General features: G+C 33.5%; 1 protein-coding gene and 2 long non-coding RNA genes across 3 annotated transcripts; all 3 read right to left on the bottom strand.

Moving 5' to 3' along the window:
* Nucleotides 1-2,554: 2,554 nt before the first annotated feature.
* On the bottom strand, nt 2,555-3,155 carry LOC114256531 (uncharacterized). Its single transcript, XR_014327542.1, has 3 exons — nt 3,006-3,155; nt 2,784-2,912; nt 2,555-2,678 (listed from the first exon to the last, which is right to left on the bottom strand). It is a non-coding gene; the product is annotated as an uncharacterized LOC114256531 (long non-coding RNA).
* Nucleotides 3,156-8,347: 5,192 nt separating this feature from the next.
* On the bottom strand, nt 8,348-9,188 carry LOC114256544 (ethylene-response factor C3). The gene has a single exon (XM_028196209.2). It carries the CDS (start codon nt 9,116-9,118, stop codon nt 8,438-8,440), a length of 681 nt encoding a protein of 226 aa, XP_028052010.1. The 5' UTR covers nt 9,119-9,188; the 3' UTR covers nt 8,348-8,437.
* A 7,424-nt stretch (nt 9,189-16,612) lies between these two features.
* LOC114256546 (uncharacterized) lies at nt 16,613-20,381 on the bottom strand. Its single transcript, XR_003627229.2, has 4 exons — nt 19,560-20,381; nt 18,571-18,729; nt 16,912-17,006; nt 16,613-16,808 (listed from the first exon to the last, which is right to left on the bottom strand). It is a non-coding gene; the product is annotated as an uncharacterized LOC114256546 (long non-coding RNA).
* Nucleotides 20,382-22,000: the final 1,619 nt, after the last annotated feature.

The raw sequence follows: 22,000 nt of genomic DNA on the forward strand, positions 1-22,000 counted from the left end.
AGTTTCATGTGGTTTTGTTTGCAGGTTTGTTTCCTTTGGCTTTTGTGATTGTTGACGCTGAAAATCAAGATAATTGGATGTGGTTCTTAAGTCAGTTGTTGAAGGCTGTTGGTTCAGGCCGGAGATTGACTTTTGTGTCGGACCGTCAACATGGATTGCTAGACGCTCTTTCAGTGGTTTTCCCCAATGCACATCATGCTTATTGTTTGAATCATTTGAAGAGAAATTTGATTGACAAATTGGTGGGACTTCATACTAACTATAAGTTGTGTTTGATGAAAATATTAGTTAAATGTGCTTATGCGCCAACGGTTGCTTCTTTCTAACATTATATGGAGAAATTGAGGCGTATTGCTGGGAATGGTAGAGTTGATAGTATGTTGGATGGTTTGCAAAATGATAAGTGGGCCAATGCATTTTTTAGAGGGAAACGATATGGTGAGATGTCTTCTAATGCTGCCGAGTCTTACAATAATTGGATTGGTGGGGCCCGTGAGTTGCCTATTACTTGTATGGTTGATATGATTAAGGTTCAAATCATGACTCAATTGTCGAATAAAAGAGCTGAATCTAGAAGATGGACTACGAAATTGTGTCCAGTTATGGAAAAGAAGTTAGTGGACTCTTTGGAGCTAGCTAAGTCTTGGGATGTGATTGTTGCTAGTGATAATGTGCTTGAGGTTCATTCTTCTATTTCTTTTTATGTTGATTTTGGTAGACAGACTTGTTCTTGCCATGAATGGCAATTGAATGGTTTTCCTTGTTGTCATGCTGTGCATGCTTTGCGTAGTAGTGGTAGAGATGCATATGGTTTCATTGATCCTTTTTTTCATGTAGGTTGTTTTAGAGAGTCATACAAGGAATCTGTTTATCCAGTGCCTTCAAGTGAGAGATTTGACTTTGATGGTGCCAGTAGTTCGGTTATCAAACCTCCTATAACGAAGAAGTAGCCCGGGCGGAACAAGAAGAAGATGATACCTTCTAGGGGTGAGAATGTGAATCAAATCAAGTGTGGGAGGTGCTTGAAATATGGGAATCACAATAAGAAGACGTGCAAGGCTGCTATTTGAGGCCACAATCTATTCTTTTGGATTTGTACTTGAATTTGAGGAATTATGATAATAAAAAATGTGATACTTGGTATTATGGAAGTAATGAATAAAGTTGGTTGAATTGTTTTTTGTTTGTTGATGTGTTCTTTACTTATTGAAGTTGTTTTGTAACAGTCTGGTTTTGTTTTTTATTTTTATGGAATGTAGAGAAGGTTGTTGAAAATTTCTTATTGAAACAGTATAATATGGAAATGCAGTTCATATTTCATAGCGAGAAAACTGTATAATTTTACAGTTTTAAGAATTATTAGAAACAACCTGATGAAACCGCATAATTTTGCAGTTTTAAAAATTATTAGAAACAAGCTGATGAAACTGCAAAATTTTGCAGTTTGAAGAATTATTAGAAACAACATTTACTGTATGAAAATATATGCAACCACAAACAAGTAGACAAACAATCAGAAGAAGAACCACAATAATAATAACAAGAAAAAGAGCAACAACAACATCAATCATTTTCACCATAACCATAATAACCAGAAAAAGATCATTCCCAAAAGTATATAAAGTACTTGTCACATGTTACAAAAGAAAAATAAAAATAAAAAATTTAAAAAAGGTACAAAGATATGTTCCCTTGAATATTTGTATTGTCAAGAAGTTTGTTCATTGTTTCTATGGTTTGGTATGTTTTGTCAACACTTGGTAGTGCTCGAGTTTCCAGGATCGGTTCTCATCATTGAGGAATTGATTGATGATTTGTGCTCGAAATTTGACCCACTCAATTGGACGAAGTTTTTTCTGCACAGGTTGCCAGTTGAGATATTGGTTGATAACATTGCAGACGGCGATTGCACAATCATTCCTGCAGTGTTTGAGATGAAGTTAATTAGTTAGGTGAAACTGCAAAATTTAACATATTGGAAGATTAGTTTATGGATTTTGTATCTTACGAGTGTGGGGTTTGTTGTGGGCATTCCTCAATTGATGCAATTTCTGTCTCGCACTCTTGAGATGATAACATGTTTCCCTGTTTGCTGAGTAATGCTTTATTCCATCTCAGTTGATGTTGTTGCTACAAAATAGTTAGGCCCCGTTTGGGGACTTACTTTTTTAACCAATTAGCCAAAAAGTTACTAAATTAGCCAAAAAGCCAACAACTCATACCAAAAAGTCAAAGATTCTCTTTTCTCTCTACTTTTTGCACATCTTTTCGTAATTAGCCAAAAAGTCATCCCAAACATACAACTTTTTTTTACCTACCTTTTTAGCCAAATAGCCAAAAAGTTACTAAATTAGCATGTTCCCAAACGAGGCCTTAGTGGGTGTTTTTGTTAGTTATGGTGATGAGTTGAGATGTTTGTAAAGGAATGGAACTAAATATGAAATTTTATTTTAACTTACAATTTGCTTTGCAATTTCAAAGTGCTTGTTGTGGCAATCTTTTGCTGGTCTCAAAGAGTCATAGTGTCTCCATATTCCATCAGCATTGTTAAAGACCACAATTGTCCAATGGTTGTCGTGGTTGATTGGGAAATGGATATATCTGTTTTTCATTGCTTCTGGAAAATGGCTGTCCATCAGTTTTTCTCTCAGTGCTTGATCTTGGTTTTGTAGTGGAGTCTGTAAGTTATATATATGTTTGAAATATGTTATAAAACTATGTAGTAATACATGTTGAGAAAGTAGAAAATTTTGCAGTTGTAAGGTATGTTAAGTTTTGCTTACATTGATGAGTGTTGAGAAAACGTAAGATCTTCCTGCATATGGATTGCTTGCAAAGACTAGATCGTTTTTCTCAAATTCTTCAATGGTTGGTTGGAGTGCCAATTGCTTTTCTGAGAAGGCATCAATGACCTGAAATATGTTATATATGAGAATATGTTAGGTTTGTGGAATAGGTTATTGAATATGTACAGAAACTGTAAAATTGTGCAGTTGGAGACCTACATTCCCATATAAGGGTTCCCTGTTGGTCAATCTGCATATATCTGAAAAGTATACGCAGTTTTCATCTTCGCTGCCAGACCAGACACAAGCACTTGATTGTGTGTTGTTGATGAGTTGAATTTGGTCTTGGTCTTTTTTGGATAGGCTATGCCAAACCTTGTTTGTTTTACGACATGAAATGGCGAGTGGCTTGTTTGGGATTGATTCTTCCTAGAAATCATCATCACTTTTCAATACTTGAAGTTTAGTCTTCTTTTGATTGGTATGCTCTTTTGGGTTTGTTTTAGCAGCAACTGCTTTCTCTTGGCCAATGTGTTCTTGTATCTTTTCTTTCTGCTGTTGTTTTGCTTCATGAGCACCCTCTTTTTTGTTGTCATTCTTCTTCTCTTTTTCTTCATCGGTACCCTGTGTTGGTTTGGGTACATCAGCAGCAGTTTGTGTCTTGTTTCTTGCATCTTCTTTGGGTTTGGTCATTGGTTGGTATTCAAAATCTGGGTCATGTGCTTGTTTTCTTGAACTTTGTTTGATTCTCTTGACCATGGATCTTTGTTGGGGACTGCCAGTTTTTTTGGTGGACATTTTTTTCAATTGATCTTCCTTTTTACGCAATTCAACCATGAATTTTTGTTCCATTTCTTGCATTTGTGCTCTCATGGCTGATATGAGCTTGTCCCTGTCGTCCTCTTTGGTTGGTGTTTGTGGTTGGTCATGACCTATAAAAATGTTGGATTGTGTTTTGGTTAGTTTAATGAAATTTTGTAGTATGCTTTAATATTAGACAATAGTTTACCTTGTGCATGAAATATGTCAGATTTCTCTTGCAGTTCTTCTTGTTGGTTTGTCAGTTCTTGTTCATTGACTTCTTCTTGTTGGTTTGTTTGTTGTTCTTCTTGTTCTTGTTGTTGGTCTTCTTCTTCATCAAGGTCTTCTTGTTGATCACCTTTTGTTTGTTGTCTTTCTTCTGCTTTGTCATTGTCTTGTTGTTCATTAGGTTCTTCTTCTTTTTCTTGTTGTTGTTGTTGTTCTTCTTCTTCTTCAGTTTCAGTTTCTTCTTCTTCTTCACTTTCTTCTTCTTCTTCACTTTCTTCTTCATCAGTTTTTTCTTCATCAGTCACTTGATTTTTTTCATCATTACTCTTTTCTTCTTGTTCATCACTTTCTGGTTCTTCTTGTGGTTTTTGCTTTCTTTTCTTCTTTTTGTTGTTGTTCTTCTTGTTCTGATTGTGATTCTGATTCTGAATGATGTTCTTCTTCGAGAAAGTCATCCCCATCACTGTCTAGAAGTCTTCTTTTTTTTGTTACTTTTGTTTTCTTTTTTTGCTTATTGTCCTTTTTGTGGTCTTGTTTCTTTGCTGAAGAGTCTGTTGATGTACTTTGATTGATATGCAATAACTGTATTTCTTGTTCAGTTGGGGTTAAAGCACTTTGGTTAACCTGTATTGGAACAATGTGGCATATATCAGTAATACTGTAAATTTGGTCAGTTTCATAAGATGAGTTGTACTCTGAGTAATGTGGGTTAAGTGTCGAAATATGTTTTTTGAAACTGAAAAATGTTACAGTTTCATAACATAAGTGATGTTAAAGAAGTGTGTGCTTTGAAACTGAAAATTTTCACAGTTTCATAATATGATTTGTACTACAATGAATATGAAAGGAGTGTTGAATAGATTTGTGCTATGATAGTATAGAAGAGTTTGAATACCTTTTCAAAGTTAGCAAGGCTGATGTGTTTCCACTTGGAGTACATTTTGCCAAGGTTCCATTTCATAAACCTTGGGAAGCCTTCTTTGTTGGATGGTCGGAGGAGTTTACTGTGCTCACAGTACCAGTACTGTAAAAAAAAAAAAAAGTTGAAATATGTTAGATAGTTAGAAATAGGTAGATGTCTGATATTTTTGTGGGAAGTAGTTGAGTAATGTGTTTACCAAGAGTAACATGATGCATCTAGTGACATGCCTTGGGTTGTTGTTTGCATTTGTCATTGAATTCATCAGTGTGTCTTTTATTGCCTCAACCCAATTGTACTTCTTGATGTTGTTGAGATTGTCAACATAGTTGAGGAAACTCCAACTGAGTGTATGGCCTGTTGTGGGCATGAGAAGTTTCAAGCACAAGTAAAGGGTGATTACCTTTGCAAGATCTTGACGATCATTGGTTGATTTTCCTTTTTTTGTTTGTTGAAACATTTTGGTCAAAGACTTGCCATCCAATCTCTTGACTGATTTGCATCTTCGTTTGTAGAATGAAAGCTCAAAATCCTTTGGTCTTGCATAGGATTTGGTGGTGATGCTGTCTTCTCCACAGTCGATACCAAAAATGAGCTTGACATCACTGCTTCTGAGTTTCATTTCCTTTTTGCCAAGTACAAATGATCTTTTTCTTTTGTTGTAGAGTGTTGTCATTTCTGCTACAATGAAATTGTAGCATCTGCACCAAGAGGCCTTCAGTTGTGTTGAGGAGAGAGCATTTATAAGGGGCCAAAAAGGGGTTTTTTGCAGCTCTGTCTGTTGGGCTTTTGTGAATTTGACCCCCTTCAACAGTTTGATTATCGTTCCGATGTTGGAACGATAATTAAATTGTTGGGCTCTCTTTGCAGGGACTGCTGCTTTTTTTTCTTTTGATGCCTTGGTTTTTGTTTTGGGAGTTGATTGGCTTTCTTGGAGCTTTCTTTTTTTGGTTGGAGGAGCTTCTTGGTTTTTTGTTGGCTTTCTTTTGTTTGTTTTTGTTGTGGTTGGTGTTTGTTGGGTGGGTGGGGTCTGTGGTGTAGTTCTTGGGCTTTTTCTTGTAGGTGGTGTGGTTGTTTTGTGGATTTTTTGGTGGGGTCTGTTGGGTTTGGTTGTTTTTGGGTGTGGTGGTTTGGTTTTTTGTGGATGGGGAGATGGTGGTGGTATTTTAGTGGATACAGGAGATGGACTTTCAAAAGGGGAGATGGTTAAATCCCTGATTGGATTTGTGGGCATATAGGTTTGTTTCTTCCAATATCTTCCAACAGCTATTTCTGAAAAAATGAAAGTGACAGCAGGGTATGAGTAATATAGTGACAAAACTGTATAATTTTGAAGTTTTATATGCAGTTTAATATGAAGTTATATGTATTTTGTTGGTAACAGTTACGAAACTGTATAATTTGACAGTTTGATTTGCACTTTATAATAAGTTAGCTATTTGTTTTGAGTAGTGGTTAAACTGTGTAATTTTGCAGTTTCATTTGCAGTTTGAATAAATTTAGATATGTTACTTGTATAGTGATGAAATGAAATACTATGATGTTGCAGTTTTTATAAGGAAACAGTATGAACAATAGGAACAACCCATTGTATTTTGTAAAAAGCAACAATAACAACAAGAAGATTAAAAATTCAAAAATAAGAATAAGAGAAGCCAATATTGAACAACAAGAATAAGAATAAGGTGTTGAATGTGTAAAAACAGGGATTTATATGTAAAAACAGTGTTTAGAATGTTGAAAAACAGGGGACTATATATAAAAGAGGGTTTATACATTTGGAAGTATGTAAAATGTGTATATACGAAATATGAAAGAATGATGTACAAATGTGAATGAAAAATAATGAATAGGTGAAGAGAGATGTTACTTTTTTTCCCCATTTTTGTGAATCGGAAGTCAGGAACTATGAAATCTCTTCAGAGTGGTGATGGTTCTTCGTGTTGTTGAGAGTCGCCGATTGGAGAATATGAACAGCTTGGTGTTGTGTTGAAGATGAACGGTTTGGTTTTGTGGTTAGGGTAGGGTTTCAGAGGGAATAGAGTCGAACGGAGGAGAGATAGAGGATTGAGAATGCGATTTCGAGCGGCAGAGATGTAACAGTGTACTGATCAGACTGAGATGATTGTGGGTGATGAAGATGAACGGTTACGTTTTCTGGTTAGGGTTAGGGTTTCAGAGGAGATGGAGTTGAACGGAAGAGAGATAGAGGACTGAGTAGTTGATTTCGAGCGGCGGAGACGTGACAGTGTATTGATCAGACTAAGATGATGGGGACGTGGGAGATGGTTGCGCGCGTGTAAATTGGATGATATATTGTGGGTATTTTCGTCTTATTGTTAATTTGAGGACTTAATGGAGTATTAAATTTGTTTTGGGTCTAAATGGGGTATGATATGTTGGGCTTGGACCTTTGGGTCAAACGTCCAAAAATTATTGGTGGATTATGGGCCTTGCGGGATTTGCATATTGAGTAGAGGTCTAATTGTGTTCAAAAAAAAGTAGAGGTCTAATAATGATCTGGTCTGGCCTATTTTGCCTCAAGCCTAGCTTGGTCTTTTTACAGGTGGGCTCCTACCCAAGCCCAGCCCAAGACCTAGGCAAATGCTGGGGTTTTATCAAATTTTCAAAAAAAAAAAAATTTCCCTTTAAATTTTAGTGTAAACTACAATAACAAAGACTTACACATTCTAAAATTTACAAATAAAATGCAACAAATTGAGAATCAAATGCAATGAAGCGCATACCTGGGAGATTGTATACTTTGAGAATCATTTGTGCATAAAATGCTTTTGGAGTAATTATTTAGTATTCGAGAATATGTTTATTTAATTGTAAAATACTAAATGCTTATTTGGTACAAAAAATAAGAAACATTATGAACAAATCAAAAAAATTTATTAGATGGACACATGATTACATAGTACACGCCAAACTATATGATAATATCTAGATGCTTTTGATTTTGTAGAAACTTCATGTGAAATTTTAAAAATAAACCAACTTCCATGATTAAATTTGGGGAATTTTTTTTTTGAGACCCTTAAAATATGAATTATAAATTCCTTTACAATGATATAGATTATTTCATATTAGATATTGATTGTTTTAAAAATTAATCAAGACCCAATTCCCTTCTACACCATTAACAGTGAATATAGAAATTGTTTTTTGACGAGTACTAGCATTTTTGTTAGTTTAGGCTGTATATGCTCTAGACGCCATTTAAACTCATATTTGCGGTTCAAAATTATTGGTCTAATTAAGTCTCGTTTGAGAACAGGTTATTTTAGTAACTTTTTAATTTTTTAGCTAAAATATGAGATTAAAAAAATTAGTATATTTGGAATGATTTTTTAATTTTTTATGAAAAAATGTGCAAAAAGTAGAGAGAAAAGAGAATTTTTAACTTTTTAGTATAAGTTATAGACTTTTTAATTTTTTTAAGTAACTTTTTGACTTTTAAATTAAAACAGATAAATACCAAATAAGACCTAGTCTAAAATATGATTTTTTAAAAAAATTCTCTTAAATTTATGTTATGGACAAAAAATAAAACAAAGAGTTGTCCCCTTATCTAGCTACGTTGACTCGACACAAGAGGCCCACGTAATTATTGGTACTTTTAATCATCCATTATCTTCAACTTTTACAAACAAACGAAGAAGTGGAACAGAAAGAAAGTAAAGCTAACAAAAAACATTCACCAAGAACAAACACTAGTACTCTTACTCTCACTCTCCCTCTCACATAAACCAAGAAGTTCCTCCAAATAATCAGCACCCAAGTCCTCCAACACCACCACACTCTCAAACCTCAACTCATTTTCTTTCTCTTTCGTCTTCATCATCTTCATCTTCCTACTCACTCCTTTCCTCTTCATGGAATGCCTCTTCTTCAATGCCAACACCGGTGAACCACCTTCTTCGAACCCATAATTCATCTCTAGAAGTGACTCGTAAACCATCTCTGCCGGGAAGTTGAGCACCGCCATGGACCCCCTCATTGCAAATGCCGCTTGGTCATAGGCCAAAGCCGCGGCCTCAGCAGTGTCAAATGTCCCTAACCATACCCTCACCCCATTCCTCGTCGAGTCCCTTATTTCTGCTGCATATTTTCCCCAAGGCCGCCTACGAACACCTCTGTAGGCGGTCTCGGGTTGGGATTCTTCGCTCTCTTTTGAGCATACTTCTTCTTCTCGGAATCTATCTGCCTGTGATATAACTCCAAAGAGAAGCATCTCTTCGGAATCGTTTTCATTGAATGGTAGGGTTTGGTTATTGAAGCCAAGCATGTTATGTGACAAGGGATGTTCTTCTTGTGAAGTAAAGGAAGATTGGGAAAAGATTTGAGGAAATGGGTATTGGAAGAAAGAAGTATCCATGAATGGGTTTTTGAGAGTCTTAAGTTTTCTTTGCTCGGTAAGTTTGTTATTTGAAATGGTCTTTGGTCATATATATATATATATATATGATAATATTATAAGGCTTTATATAGGCACACGAGGGGGTGTATTAAAAAAATGTTGATAACACTACGATAATTTGTACAATATAAAATATAAAAATATGATAAGGAGGGGTTGTGGGCACATACATGCATGAACATTTGCGGTCGAGTTAGTGCACGCGAGTCAAAGGACTTGTGGGCATGGCGGCCATGTAGATGATGACCGAAAATTATTCAATATTTTCAGAGTATTATATGTCGATATTTTTTAATTAATTATTATTTAATATGTTTTTTTAGATTTTTCAATCACTCGACATAATATAACACTTATTCACTTACTCATTTTCTCTACCAATTATAACGTGATGAAATATCACATATCTATATTCAGAGATTACTAAATAAGTACCCAATGATGACTCAGTGCGACGTAGGCTTTGATGATTTCATTTGTATCATTGTATCTTCCCTGTAGTAAAAATTGAGTTTGATAATGTGGGGGAAATTTTTGGGTGTGCAGCTTAATTACAAAAGTATACGAATTTTTATAAATTTATATAAGTAATATTATAAAAATGCGTAAGTTAAATATAAATTTATGTAAGTCGAGCATTTTCATATGATGATACCATATTATCATTAAGATATGTGGTACATTAATCAATAATAATATTATAAAGAGAGAAAATTTTGAAAATTATTATCTATTTAGTTTTTTTATTAATGAAAAATTGCAATTTACATTAAGTAAGTCATTTTTTATCTCTTAACTATTTAATAACGTAAGTTAGTATGTTTTATTTTTTACCATATGATTGATTTGAAATACTAAGTAAACAATATCACAAAATACTTTGAGACTATTGAATAATTATCTGTGAACTTTACTATACAGATATAACATTGATAAAAAATTATTGAATAGTTAACTGCAATATATACATAATAATTTAAATGATTATATAACGTTATGATGGTACGAGTTAGTGATAATGTGCTTTCACACTTGTATTGAATTTTCATCTTATTTGGAATGTTTTTTTAATGGGGTAAATTTGGTGGGGGTTGATCCACTTGGCACCAATTGTCTACGTGGCATTCTATAGAGTTGATAATGCCTTTGTGACTGATAAAATGCACGAATGTTGTTGACTGATTTTATTATTATTATTATTTACATTTTTTATTTTATTTTATAATTTCAAAGACAAATGATCATCACCCTCTCCATCAACAATTTGGCGATGAAAAGAATTTTTTCTGAGACTGAATGGGGAAATTATTCAATACTTCTAGGCCATGTTTGTTTGGGTGGACTGGATTAGCATTCCCATAATTAATAATCCTGGGATTACGAATCCGTTGGATTATGTATCCTATCTTAACTAAAAGTCAAGTTTAAAATAATTAATTCGTACTTCAATTGTTTAACCAAACATCGGATTAATAATTTTATTGGACTATTAGTCCAATCCCAAGCTCATGTCCACCCAAACAAACATGGCCCTAGAGTATTACGTGATTATATTCCAAACCAATCATCAATTATTTAACCCTATGTTGTTCTCTTATCTCCAACATAAATTATGGATTCTTACGTGTCTTCACCAATCAAAACCTTATAAAATACCACGTATCCATATTTCAGAAATATTGAATAATCACCCGACCCAATGTGATGTATGTAAGTATGCTATGTGATTATTAGGCTTTAAAGTAGATAGATGCTATGTTGAAAACAACAGTGATTTCCATTGCCTACAAACTACTTCTAAGGTTTTGTTTGGCAATTTTCTGTTTTAATCTAAAAGTGAAAAAGTCATTAAAAAAAATTAAAAAGCCAATAACCTATGCCAAAAAGTCAAAGATTTGTTTTTCTCTCTATTTTTTGCACATCTTTTGTAAAAACCTAAAAAATATTCCAAACATATTAATTTTTTTACCTCATATTTTAACTAAAAAATTAAAAAATTACTAAAATAATTTGTTCCTAAACAAGGCCTTAATTGGGTGTTAAGTCAGGGTAAGAGTATAACATGGTCCGACTCCATAATATACATCCTAATATTAGAAGTGATTTGAAAAACTGATCTGACCCAAGATCAAGTTTATACTCTATATCCTAGTCCTTTTAAAAATAAAATAAAAAATCTCAAGGACGTTTATATGATCTGTATATTATTTAATATTTATATTTTAAAATTTAAAATATAATTTGTTTAATGGTTTGGATCACTCTAGCGACAAAAAATATAAAAATATAAAAAAAGTTAATTATTTTTTACTTTTTTTGTTTTTGTCATTTGTGAACTTGTTAATTTTTTTTTTTACTTTTCTACTCCGTCTAATTGAGTAAAATTCAAAAGTGTAAAGTCATTTAAAAAAAAATTAAAAAAATATCACTGAAGACAAAAAAAAAAAAAAAAAAAAAAGAAAGGTAACAAATAAATTACTAAAAAAGCCAACTCCAAACACCCAAAAAAATAGATGTAGAACATTCATTGTCGGAATTTGTTTGGAAGAATGTTTTTGCAAAAAAATTTTAGGGTCTAAAATGAAGTATTATTTTTATTATTATAAGGGTTCTTCATTCCATGATTGACCAAGTAGATGATAAAAGAAGGATGGATTACTTATCACAACGAGTTTAAAAAATAAGCTTTAAGATCTTTATATTTTTATTAAAAATTCTAATAATACATACATGCAAACCTAACATCAACCACCACAATCACAACACACAACATCATTACACGCGGGGGGGGGGGGGGGGGGGGTTGGGTTGAATTGGTGTTGGAGGAATGAAAAAAATGAATTTTTGCATTTAACAATGATTAAATTTCAAACTAAATTTCAAACCTTCCAGTTAAGAGCGTATAGGTCCTGTTTGGTAGGGCTTATTTTTAACTTATTTCAGCTTTTAGCTTAATTTAAGTTATTTTGATGTGTTTGGTTCAGCTTAATAATACAGCTTATAGCTTTTTGTAAGTCAAAAATCAAATTATTCTTTGAGTGGGGGAGGAGAAGCTTAATTTATAAGTCAAAAATCAGCTTATGTTCACAGTTAAAAGCTATAAGCTGTTAAGTTATAAGTTATAATCATTTCTCCACAACTCTACCAAACGGGACTATAGTACTATCCAACTGATCTAGTCCCAAATTGGCAATCACTTTCTTATTACAATTAACACAAGTAACAATATTCCTATCACAAAGTGTAGCCAACATCTTTTGATAAGCATTGAAAAATCCAACATTATGGTTATTAAATTATTAAATTTTTTTTACTGATTATAGTTGTTATCAAAAAAAAAAAAAAAAAAAAAAAAAAAAAAAAAAAGACCAAGAAACAAAACTTAAATAGATTAAGAGGGCCCATTACATTTCAGCTCAATAGGAATGGTGCATGAACAAATGTATCTGTATATCTCACTATTAATAAAGGGAATGTATCATTCCATGCTTGCAACAAAGTTAACTTTTGTTTATTATTATTATTTTTTATCATCAACGCTTTGTGACAATTTATTTTTTTAAATGTCATTATTTAAGATATTTTTGGCATGGTGGAAAAGGTGCTATTAGTTAGGTTAATGGGCCCAATTTTTTTTTTTTAAAAAAAGGAAAAATAATTGTTTTGTCTTACGTTACGCGAGTCATAAAATTACATAGCTATTATTGTAAATTATAAGAATTTTCATATGGGTAATAATTTACAAACAAAAAAATTCATATAAAAGTCACGTATAAAATGATGTGAATTTTTATACTCATTGAAAAATGATATTTATACATAATCTTCAAAAACATAATTTAATACAATAACCAACTGCTCACTTTCTTCCAATCTTTGGTCTTGTGGTAACTTTTTTTCTTTTTCTTTTTTTGGATAAGAAGGTCAGCTCAGCTGGTACATTAACTGAACAGAAGGTTAGATTAGTGAACAGAAAAACCAAATTGAGGAGATGTTTCACATGGAAATCAAAAAACCAAGTTGAAAATAAACTAACATTTTTTTTTTTTTTTTCTGTGGGTGGGGGGGTGTGTGGTGTTCTAACAGGGCTTCTCAATTAAGCAAATATTGGAGGCTGTTAGGCAAAACAAAGCAGCCAAAATTAGGTTGCTTTTTAGCTTAATTAGCCCTCGTGCCCACTTAACGTTCAAACTACTAATCACTCCATTTAAGCAATTCTCCGGACATATTACAATTTCTACATCTCGTTAGGTGTATATGTTGGTTATTTTATACACACACTTGGGTTAAAAAGAAAATGGAAGTTCAAATAACACACTTTCCCTAAAATGGCATAATTTACAAGTGCCATGGCTTTGATGTTCAATATATAAGAGTAGTTGGTAAATCATTTGAGACTAAACAATAAAATTTAAATTCATCATTTTTATTGTTAAGTAAACCAACCGTGCTACGTACTTTAGTTGGCCAATTCTCTCAATTGAATGTTTATTTTCTATTAGAATTTTTCTCTAGTTGTTTATTTCTTATTTATTATGAAATTATTTTTTGTATATTATTGATGCTGTGGTTGTTGGTATTGAGCTTGAAGGTATGTGTTATCCAACTTTTTTACATGATTGATTGTATTATTTGATGTAATTCTTTTAGAATTTGTTATTATTCTCTTATTAATTGAAAAAAAAAAATACTTACAATCAACAACACAACGGTAGACTTTTGCTCAAACTTATTATGAGTTGCCCGTTGCAAAAAAATACTAATAAGATGTTGCGGTTTGAGTTTTCCATTTATATATGGTTGTTTTTTTTCCCTTCTTTTATTTTTATTTTTATTATTATTAGTTTTTTGGGTTGTTTCTTAGATTTATTGTATGCTCCACTACTAAAAAAAGTACTTTTTGCGACCGCTACAAGCCGTCGCAAATAATAAAAAAACAGTCGCAAAAGACTTTTTGCGACGGCCCATGCGACGGCAAATGAGGGTCGCAAATGTGGGGGTGGCAAATACTTTTTGCGACCGCAAAATAACAGTCGCAAATTATTTGCGACCGTCTAACCTACTTATAGCGACTGATATTTTGCCGTCGCAAAAGAGTTTAAAAAAGGCCTACAATGTATTAGCGACCATCTTCTTACCGTCGCAAAATAAAAAAAAAACAAAAACAAAAACAAAAACAAAAACAAAACAAAACCTACAATCATATATATATTCAAATATTATATACAATAAACGTAAAGACATATTTGCAAAAATCTCAACATTCATGCATTATTTTTCATTTCTTCCCTCAATAAAATTCCCTTTAAAAAAAAAAAAACCTATCCACAAATCATACAGATATGTCCAAAAAGATAAACAAATATCCCTAAAAGAAGAGGTACAAACACATTATTTTCCATTTCTTCCCTCAATAAGACCATATGTAATCATGGATTTGGGGCAGCTCACTAAACCAGAACCTATTTAGGGGCCTTATAATTGGATTATGCGGACCATGAACACAGTCAACGGCAGCGATAGAGCCGTAGCAAAAATATATGTATTCCCTTGCACAACCTGCAAGGGTAGGCTCAAAAAAACTAGCTCTGTAGTGGACACCATAACAAACAAAATATTTATAGATTGCTATCAAGGCATTCAGCACCTGAGACCAGCTGCAATCCGCCCAGAAAAATAGTCCCTGCAGCCATTCTTCATGTCAATGATCTGCCAACAGTGCTTCAGGTTACTACCAACATTCTTTACAATTGTACCACCCATCTTCAATCTTGGAGAATTAGTAGAACCTGTCCAAAATTGTAAATGGAGTGAGTACAACCAAGCAGAAACCCAGCCTATGTATAGGATGCAAGAAACTAAATAAAACATAATGAACGGGCTAACTTCACTCAACCCACAATATATTGGCTCACAACACTCGAACAATAATTTACAACACACAATATTAGAACTAATATCCTCAACCCACAATACAGATCACATGAGCAATATATCCATAACATGACCTGGTAAAAATACAAGACTATCAAAGTTGCCGAGTAATTTCATAATCACAACGTGTGCAGAAAATTTACAAGACTATTATAGAGGAATACAAGAAAAGGTGTGGGGACAGGGAGACAGCTCACGAAAACTGATACATCAGACTGACCAAATATACCACAAGATTAACTACATACATTACTCTACATGTAAGATGCTCGTGCAATTAACAATACCTGTGAGGCAACAGGTTGCACAAGTAATCTAATGAAGCCTCAGCTTGGAGTAGCTCAACACCATCCTCATTCAATTCATCAATGTTCCCATTTGCACTTGACAATGATTGGGACAACATTGCAGACGCAATAGACTTTATCATCTTTCGACCAATAAAGGCCCCCACTCTTACAGATCCATAGTCTGCACCGCCAATGCTGGAAAAAAAAAAAAATCAAAATTGTCATTGAAGTTGAGGAAACATTTTTCCAATTTTCCTTTTTGTGGTGTAGGAACAGGGGGTTGGCAGAGAGGAGTGCATGATTTTCTTGCACGGCATGGGGAAGGGAATATGCTTCAGTATGAAGAATTTTATGATGTTCCAAGTTTTTATATGGGCTCATTTTAAGTGATCAATGCCCCCCCCTGAAGCAAACTATAGAGTTATGTTCTAAACAAAATTCCTTTATGTCGTTAAAATAAAACTAATGCATTATGAGACTTCAAGATCTTGCAAAACCGGAAGATGCGAACAAAAATGAAAAACAGGAATATATACGCATGTGAATTATGTTGTGTGTTCAGGGTTGATCTATGCCAGCCAGGTGTTTGTAACAAGAGGTCCATGTAAAAGAACAAGAATAGAGAGAGTTCCCCAATAATAAACTAGCAAAAAAGGATTAATATGATCCGTGTAAGAACACAATTGGTGCCTTAAATTGCACAATTTAGGTAAGCTCTAGTTTGAATAATCATCCATAAAAAAATTAAGCATCATTAATTACTAAACGGCCCATCACTAACTCACAAAGAAATATTAAAACAAAGCATGAAAGACCTTGTACTTGTGTCTTATTCCTGAATCAATTCCCCAAAACCGTACATGACTAGGAATAGCCACAAGCCCTATTACCTCAGCAGGCTGCATAATTACAAGCACAGTTTTTCTCAAAATACCCAAATAGTGCTAATTCTACAAAAGAATATGTACACCATACCCAAGAATTAACTAGAAAATATAAATTATCAGATAATATCCATAGAAATTTTTTTCTCCTAAAGGTGAAAGGTGCATTGAAGAAAAAAAGCTTGGTAAGTTGTTTTTTTAATAAAAATCACTTTCGAAAAGTGGCTGTGTTTTTTCCATCTCATAATGACAACGATCTACTATTGACAGTAAACACTAGAGTGAAAGGCTCCCCATAATTCACAACTTTAATCATGAATAAGTTCTGTTCCCTTACCTAGGCTCTCCAGCATGCCCTCGACTGTCTCGGGATTAGCACTTATTGTAGATCCATGAGATAGTTGGCGGCTGTAAAAATGATATGTCCCCAAGGTCAGCCTTTTGGGGTCTAACAAAGATATGCATACAGACAATGAGTTAACCAAAACAGATTTTGGCCGTGAATCCTCCAGAGCATGACAAAAGAGTCTTCCTATAAAACTGTGAACATAAAACAAATAATTACTTCTCTAAATAATAGGAAACAAGTAGATGATATAATATTGTGAACTTCCCACGAGATCAGAATGAAAACTAGTGCTACCTTGGGCTGGTGATTTTAGCAGCTAGGCCTGGAGGAGCATATCAAGTTATAGCACACAGTGTTTCTGCTGTGTTGGCATGCACTTCTGGACAATCCTGCGATAAGTGTTTAATAAACATTTAAGTGAAATATATACACAGTTGCAAAACAACCTGGAAGACAACTTCATTAAATCCAAGTTCAAGCATTTAGAAGCATGGATAGTCAGCCACAAAGACAATTCACATTGTAGTCGAAGAATTTACAAAACATGATGATTGAATCGTGGAAGAATGGACGATAACAAGTAAAATCACAAAACTAATGTTAATCACGTGATTCAAAATATTCACAATCATCGAGATTGGTACCTAATTTGTACACAATGCGTGATAGGTGAGCTTATCATTGGAGATGCTAAATATGTAGAGGCACTAACTGAAGTAACAAATACACAGAAATGAACTTATACTAATTCCAAAATTTTCCTGCTAAGATAGAAAGAAGCTAATGTAGTAGAGGATCCTACAAATCTACAGAATTATGTGATTAGTACCCTTTCCATTTGCATTTGGTTTGACATCTTTTTACCTACCAGACTTCCAAAACAAAGGTTTTAGCCATGACACTGTATACTCCACTCGTCAAGTTTTTCTGTCTGTTTTTTCTATCTTTTATCGTACTGCTCTTCTACCACCAAACTAAATTATGTCATAAGCATGCTTATCATACATTTTGAAATGACTTCCATCTTTTTCTAAAAGAAAACAAAGAACATTTAGCTTTTATTTATTTATTTATTTTATCAAAAAGGAGGACATTTAGCTCTTCTATGGTTGAATTTTCACAAATCACCATGAACATACCCAAGACTACATTTCGTCCACAAATGACTGAGCTTACACCTTTTCCTTTACACTTTGCTCCATGTGTTATTTTCCTATCTTACAGTTAATATTTAACTAAAAAGGTAGTTGTGAATCCAAAGTTGTGAATCCAAAGATCCATGGATTTACAAAATGTTGTGTTTTGAAGACCTAAACCCTCATCGTCAAACATGACAGCTTCCAAAATCAAGATATGACTAAAGTATCCATTGAGCTCAAGGAACAAAATTTCGTTACGTTACCATCAAAATGGTTGAAATATTTCCATTTCCCAAGATGTATAGACCTTAAATATGTTTAATTATTTAATTATTGAGCTCATATGAACATTTATATTGGCTTTAGTTTCTATTTCCAAATAATTCCATATATTCCCTTTTTTATTTTTTCCTTGTGTTAAAACATTTCCGAAACATTTCAGTTTCCAAGCGAACTTAAACAGCATATCGAAACAAAATTTTGATATAAGAGAATGCATTAGGAAAGGGGATAATCAACTATGTTCAAGATAAACTAAAACAAAGACTCTTAATCATTACCTCTTATCAACAAGGTCAGTTTTGTTCCCAACAATGACAATTATAACGTCACTGCCCCGTTCAGTGCATATGAGGATATACTTTAATAAATCCCAGTATCAAACTATATTTGTTGTCAACAATTAGAATACAAGATCACCATCGCCAACAAATTGAAATTTGTTTTGTCAACTACTAAAATTAGCAACTAAACAATGGAGAATCATGATAAATTTTACTTCCACCTCAGATAATGGTAACCGTAAGGTACTCACATAGATGTCTTCTTGAAGATGTATGGCGTTTTCTCGTATTCAATCTCAATATAAGAAGTGATACAATTGCAGATAATGTAACTGCACCTGCAATCATCCCAAGTGCAATGCCAATCAGTGCTACCTTGCTAATACCAGATTTTGAAGAGGAGAGGTCCGCTGCAACAGAAACTAAAATTATGAGAAAAACCCCCTAAAAGTTATGCAACATCCATCCATTCCTATTTGTATATGAAATGAAAGTAGGCAAACTTGACTGTGTATTTGTTGATTAGAATGGCATTGACGTATTTGTAGCTGCCTTTTAGGTCAATGTTATCCCGCTGATTGATCATCCAATATTGTGATCCAAGCATCATAAACAATAGTTTCAGCGGGGTGCATTGATTATTCCTAACTACTAGTCATTGCAATTGGAGCAGTGAGGAGTGGAGATCTAGACAAGAGAAGGCCAACAACAGTGTTAGAGCCACTTGAAAGCAGAATTCGAACCTAGGAGCTTGAAGGTGAAAAAGTAAAGTCTAACACATTCAGGGTTGGGTCGTAAGTCATTTGGAGTCATTTTATTAAACTTTTGATCTCATGGATTTTGACAAGCAGGGTGGTCTTTACTTTATTAGTACCATATTTGTGTAGATGATTTATGCATGATTGAGATATTGGAATTGGTATATTGAATTAATCTAAATAATAAACTTGGTAATTTTTTATTTGGTAATTAGTTACAACAATTTGGCCCATTCATTTCCTCTTTACGCACAAACATGTCCACTTCTGCAATTTCATAACCTATTCTTACCACCACGCCAGGGCAAAACAACACTAATATATACATCTAGGTTGCCCATATATTCAGATAGAGGCATAAAAGCAGAAAAAACAATTAGACAACCTTCTCCCAGAAACAGAAACACAAAGACCATAACTAATTATATCTATATCGAGAAAGTCCAAAGCAATAACTGCCAGATAAGGTTTATGAGACAAACCATCTTCATAAGGGTCCAACAGAATGAAGTTGAGAACCTCATAAGGTCCAAAAATTTTAAGATCACGAATCTCCCATCTTGTGAACAAGCCCCGAATACGTAGAACCTCACTACTATTGAATAAATGATGGGTGTTGTCAATGTATACAGGAAAAATCTTCAAGTACATTCTCAATCGATGACTTGTTTCCCACATAGGTAAAAAACTCTAGTAAAAAATGACATCACAATACTACATTCTTTTAAAAAAAATCACATATTCTAAAATGACTTTATTATTTAGATTCATCGCAAGAGATCCGTGACAGAGCATTATAATCAGTAGCTTGTTTTAATGCATAACAAGAGCATGTTGATCTATCATGTTGCTAACTAGTTTGGTACCTTGAAAAACTATACACACAAAAAGAACATAATGGCTATGCATCAGTTGAGAGCTAGACAGGAGATAGGTCACAAATTCAATTTTGTTATTTGATTCATTAGCATCAGCATGCTCTGGCTTCAGTAATAAACCAGCCCATTACTTAAGCTAGTTTGGTGTGATCAGCAAGATTTTAATTAGCAGTATTGGGAGGTGAATTGGTATAGGTGGCAGTGTAGTGATATGGGAAGTATGAAAAATCAATTGACAGAGTCTTGAATTTTTTTAAATATCAGTAGTAAAAAAATAGATTTGAGGCAATGATCTGATTCTAAATGTTAGAAAACCATAAATTCAAATTAGAATTCCAGAATTTGATCCACAAACAATGAATACAAGCAGACAATGAAATTCAAATCTAGGTTGCAACACTAGAGAAATTAATTCTAAATATAGAAAAGAATCATTTCAGATTCAAACTCTCTGGATCATAATTCGGATTTGAGTTACAGTAAAATTCACTGATAAATTACTGAACAAAACAGAATCCAGATTCAGCATACTATGACTTATTCAAAGCAATGATCTAATTCTGAATTTTTTTTTTTTTTTTTGAGAAAACCGTAAGTTCAAATCATAATTCCAGAATTCGATCCACAAAAATGAAGATATGTAGATAGTGAAATTTATATATATATATCTGTAAATGAAAATCAAAAACTGAACTGTACCAGTAGAAACCAGTCCTGCTCGGTTATCTCCGATTCCTTCACTTTCTGTACAACAACCTGATCGATCGAGAAGATTGTAGTGAGATTAATGGATAAGTAACAAGTTAACGAAAAAGGCGTGAAGATGAACAAGAAGTGAATGCTTCGAAGAGATTTCTCTGATTTCACAAAGAAACTGAGTCAAGAGAGAGAGAGCAATTCAGAGCACACTTGATTTCTCGGATCATTACAGAGAAAATTGAATCGATGAAGATGTGTTTAGGCTTACCGATTATGAAATCTTCAACAGTGGTGGACTTGAGAAAGTTGAATCGATCGACAGATTCGAGAGAGAGATTCGAGCGAGAGAGGCAGTGAGATTCGAGAGAGAGTCGAGCGAGTGCGAGAGACAGATTTTGAGAGGGAGAGAAAGAGAGAGCCCAGATTTGGGAAATAAGAAAAAAAAGGGGGGGATTGAGAAGGAGAGAAAGAGAGTCAAGTTTTACCCATTTTTATTTATTTTTATTTTTGTAAGAACATGATTGGGTCAGGAAAATGAGATGTTTGATTCTAAAAATGATTTTTTGCGACCGTTAAATAATCAGTCGCAAAAAAATAGACGCAAAAAATCCTAATTCTAGTAGTGCTCGTAGTATATTATTTTTTAATTTCATAATCTAATATAATTTTTATGATATTTATAATTTATTTTTAAGTTTAAAAAATAATGATTTTGATCTGACTATATAGTGTGAATATAGTGTGAAACTAATAGTAATGGCCAATGGGATTTAAAAGCGATTTGAAATCAGGAAGCACCCATTTCTTATTGAAATATATTTTCAGTACTAAAGTATACATACATTTGAATCAATGATTATATGTGATTTATCTCTCTCTAACACACACACACGATTTACCAAATCACCACAAAAAGCAAGTAGTTTTATGTTCTACTACTACTACTACTGCTCTTGTTTTGAAAAGGTAGTCAACATGATGTGCTCTTGAAATGAGATTGGTTGAGTACTGAAAATGGTCAAATTAATATTATACCAGTCAGCAGTGGAGGTATGGGGCCTGTCTCCTTCAGAGCATGGTCAATCACACAATTATATTGTTGGTGAATCCAACTTCCAGAAGATTATCAAAGTCTTCAAAAATTCAAACCTCATTAAAGTTTGTGGTCAAAAGTTACAATTTGGATTATTAAAATGACGGGGGGATTCTTTGGAACAGTCCCTTACAATTTGGGTCATATTTGACAAGTGGAAGGTTTAGAAGAACACTCCCTGTTGGTTTCGCTGAAAATGGAAATTGATTTTCATGGGTACTTTTGTTTTGTCCAAAATATAACAAGAAGATTT

The sequence above is a fragment of the Camellia sinensis genome, chromosome 1, assembly GCF_055761805.1.
Source record: "Camellia sinensis isolate YWXY chromosome 1, ASM5576180v1, whole genome shotgun sequence".
Classification (NCBI taxonomy): domain Eukaryota; kingdom Viridiplantae; phylum Streptophyta; class Magnoliopsida; order Ericales; family Theaceae; genus Camellia; species Camellia sinensis.

What these genes read in the sequence shown, in the direction of transcription:
- LOC114256544 (XM_028196209.2), bottom strand. Translation starts at nt 9,118, where the DNA reads ATGGATACTTCTTTCTTCCAATACCCATTTCCTCAAATCTTTTCCCAA.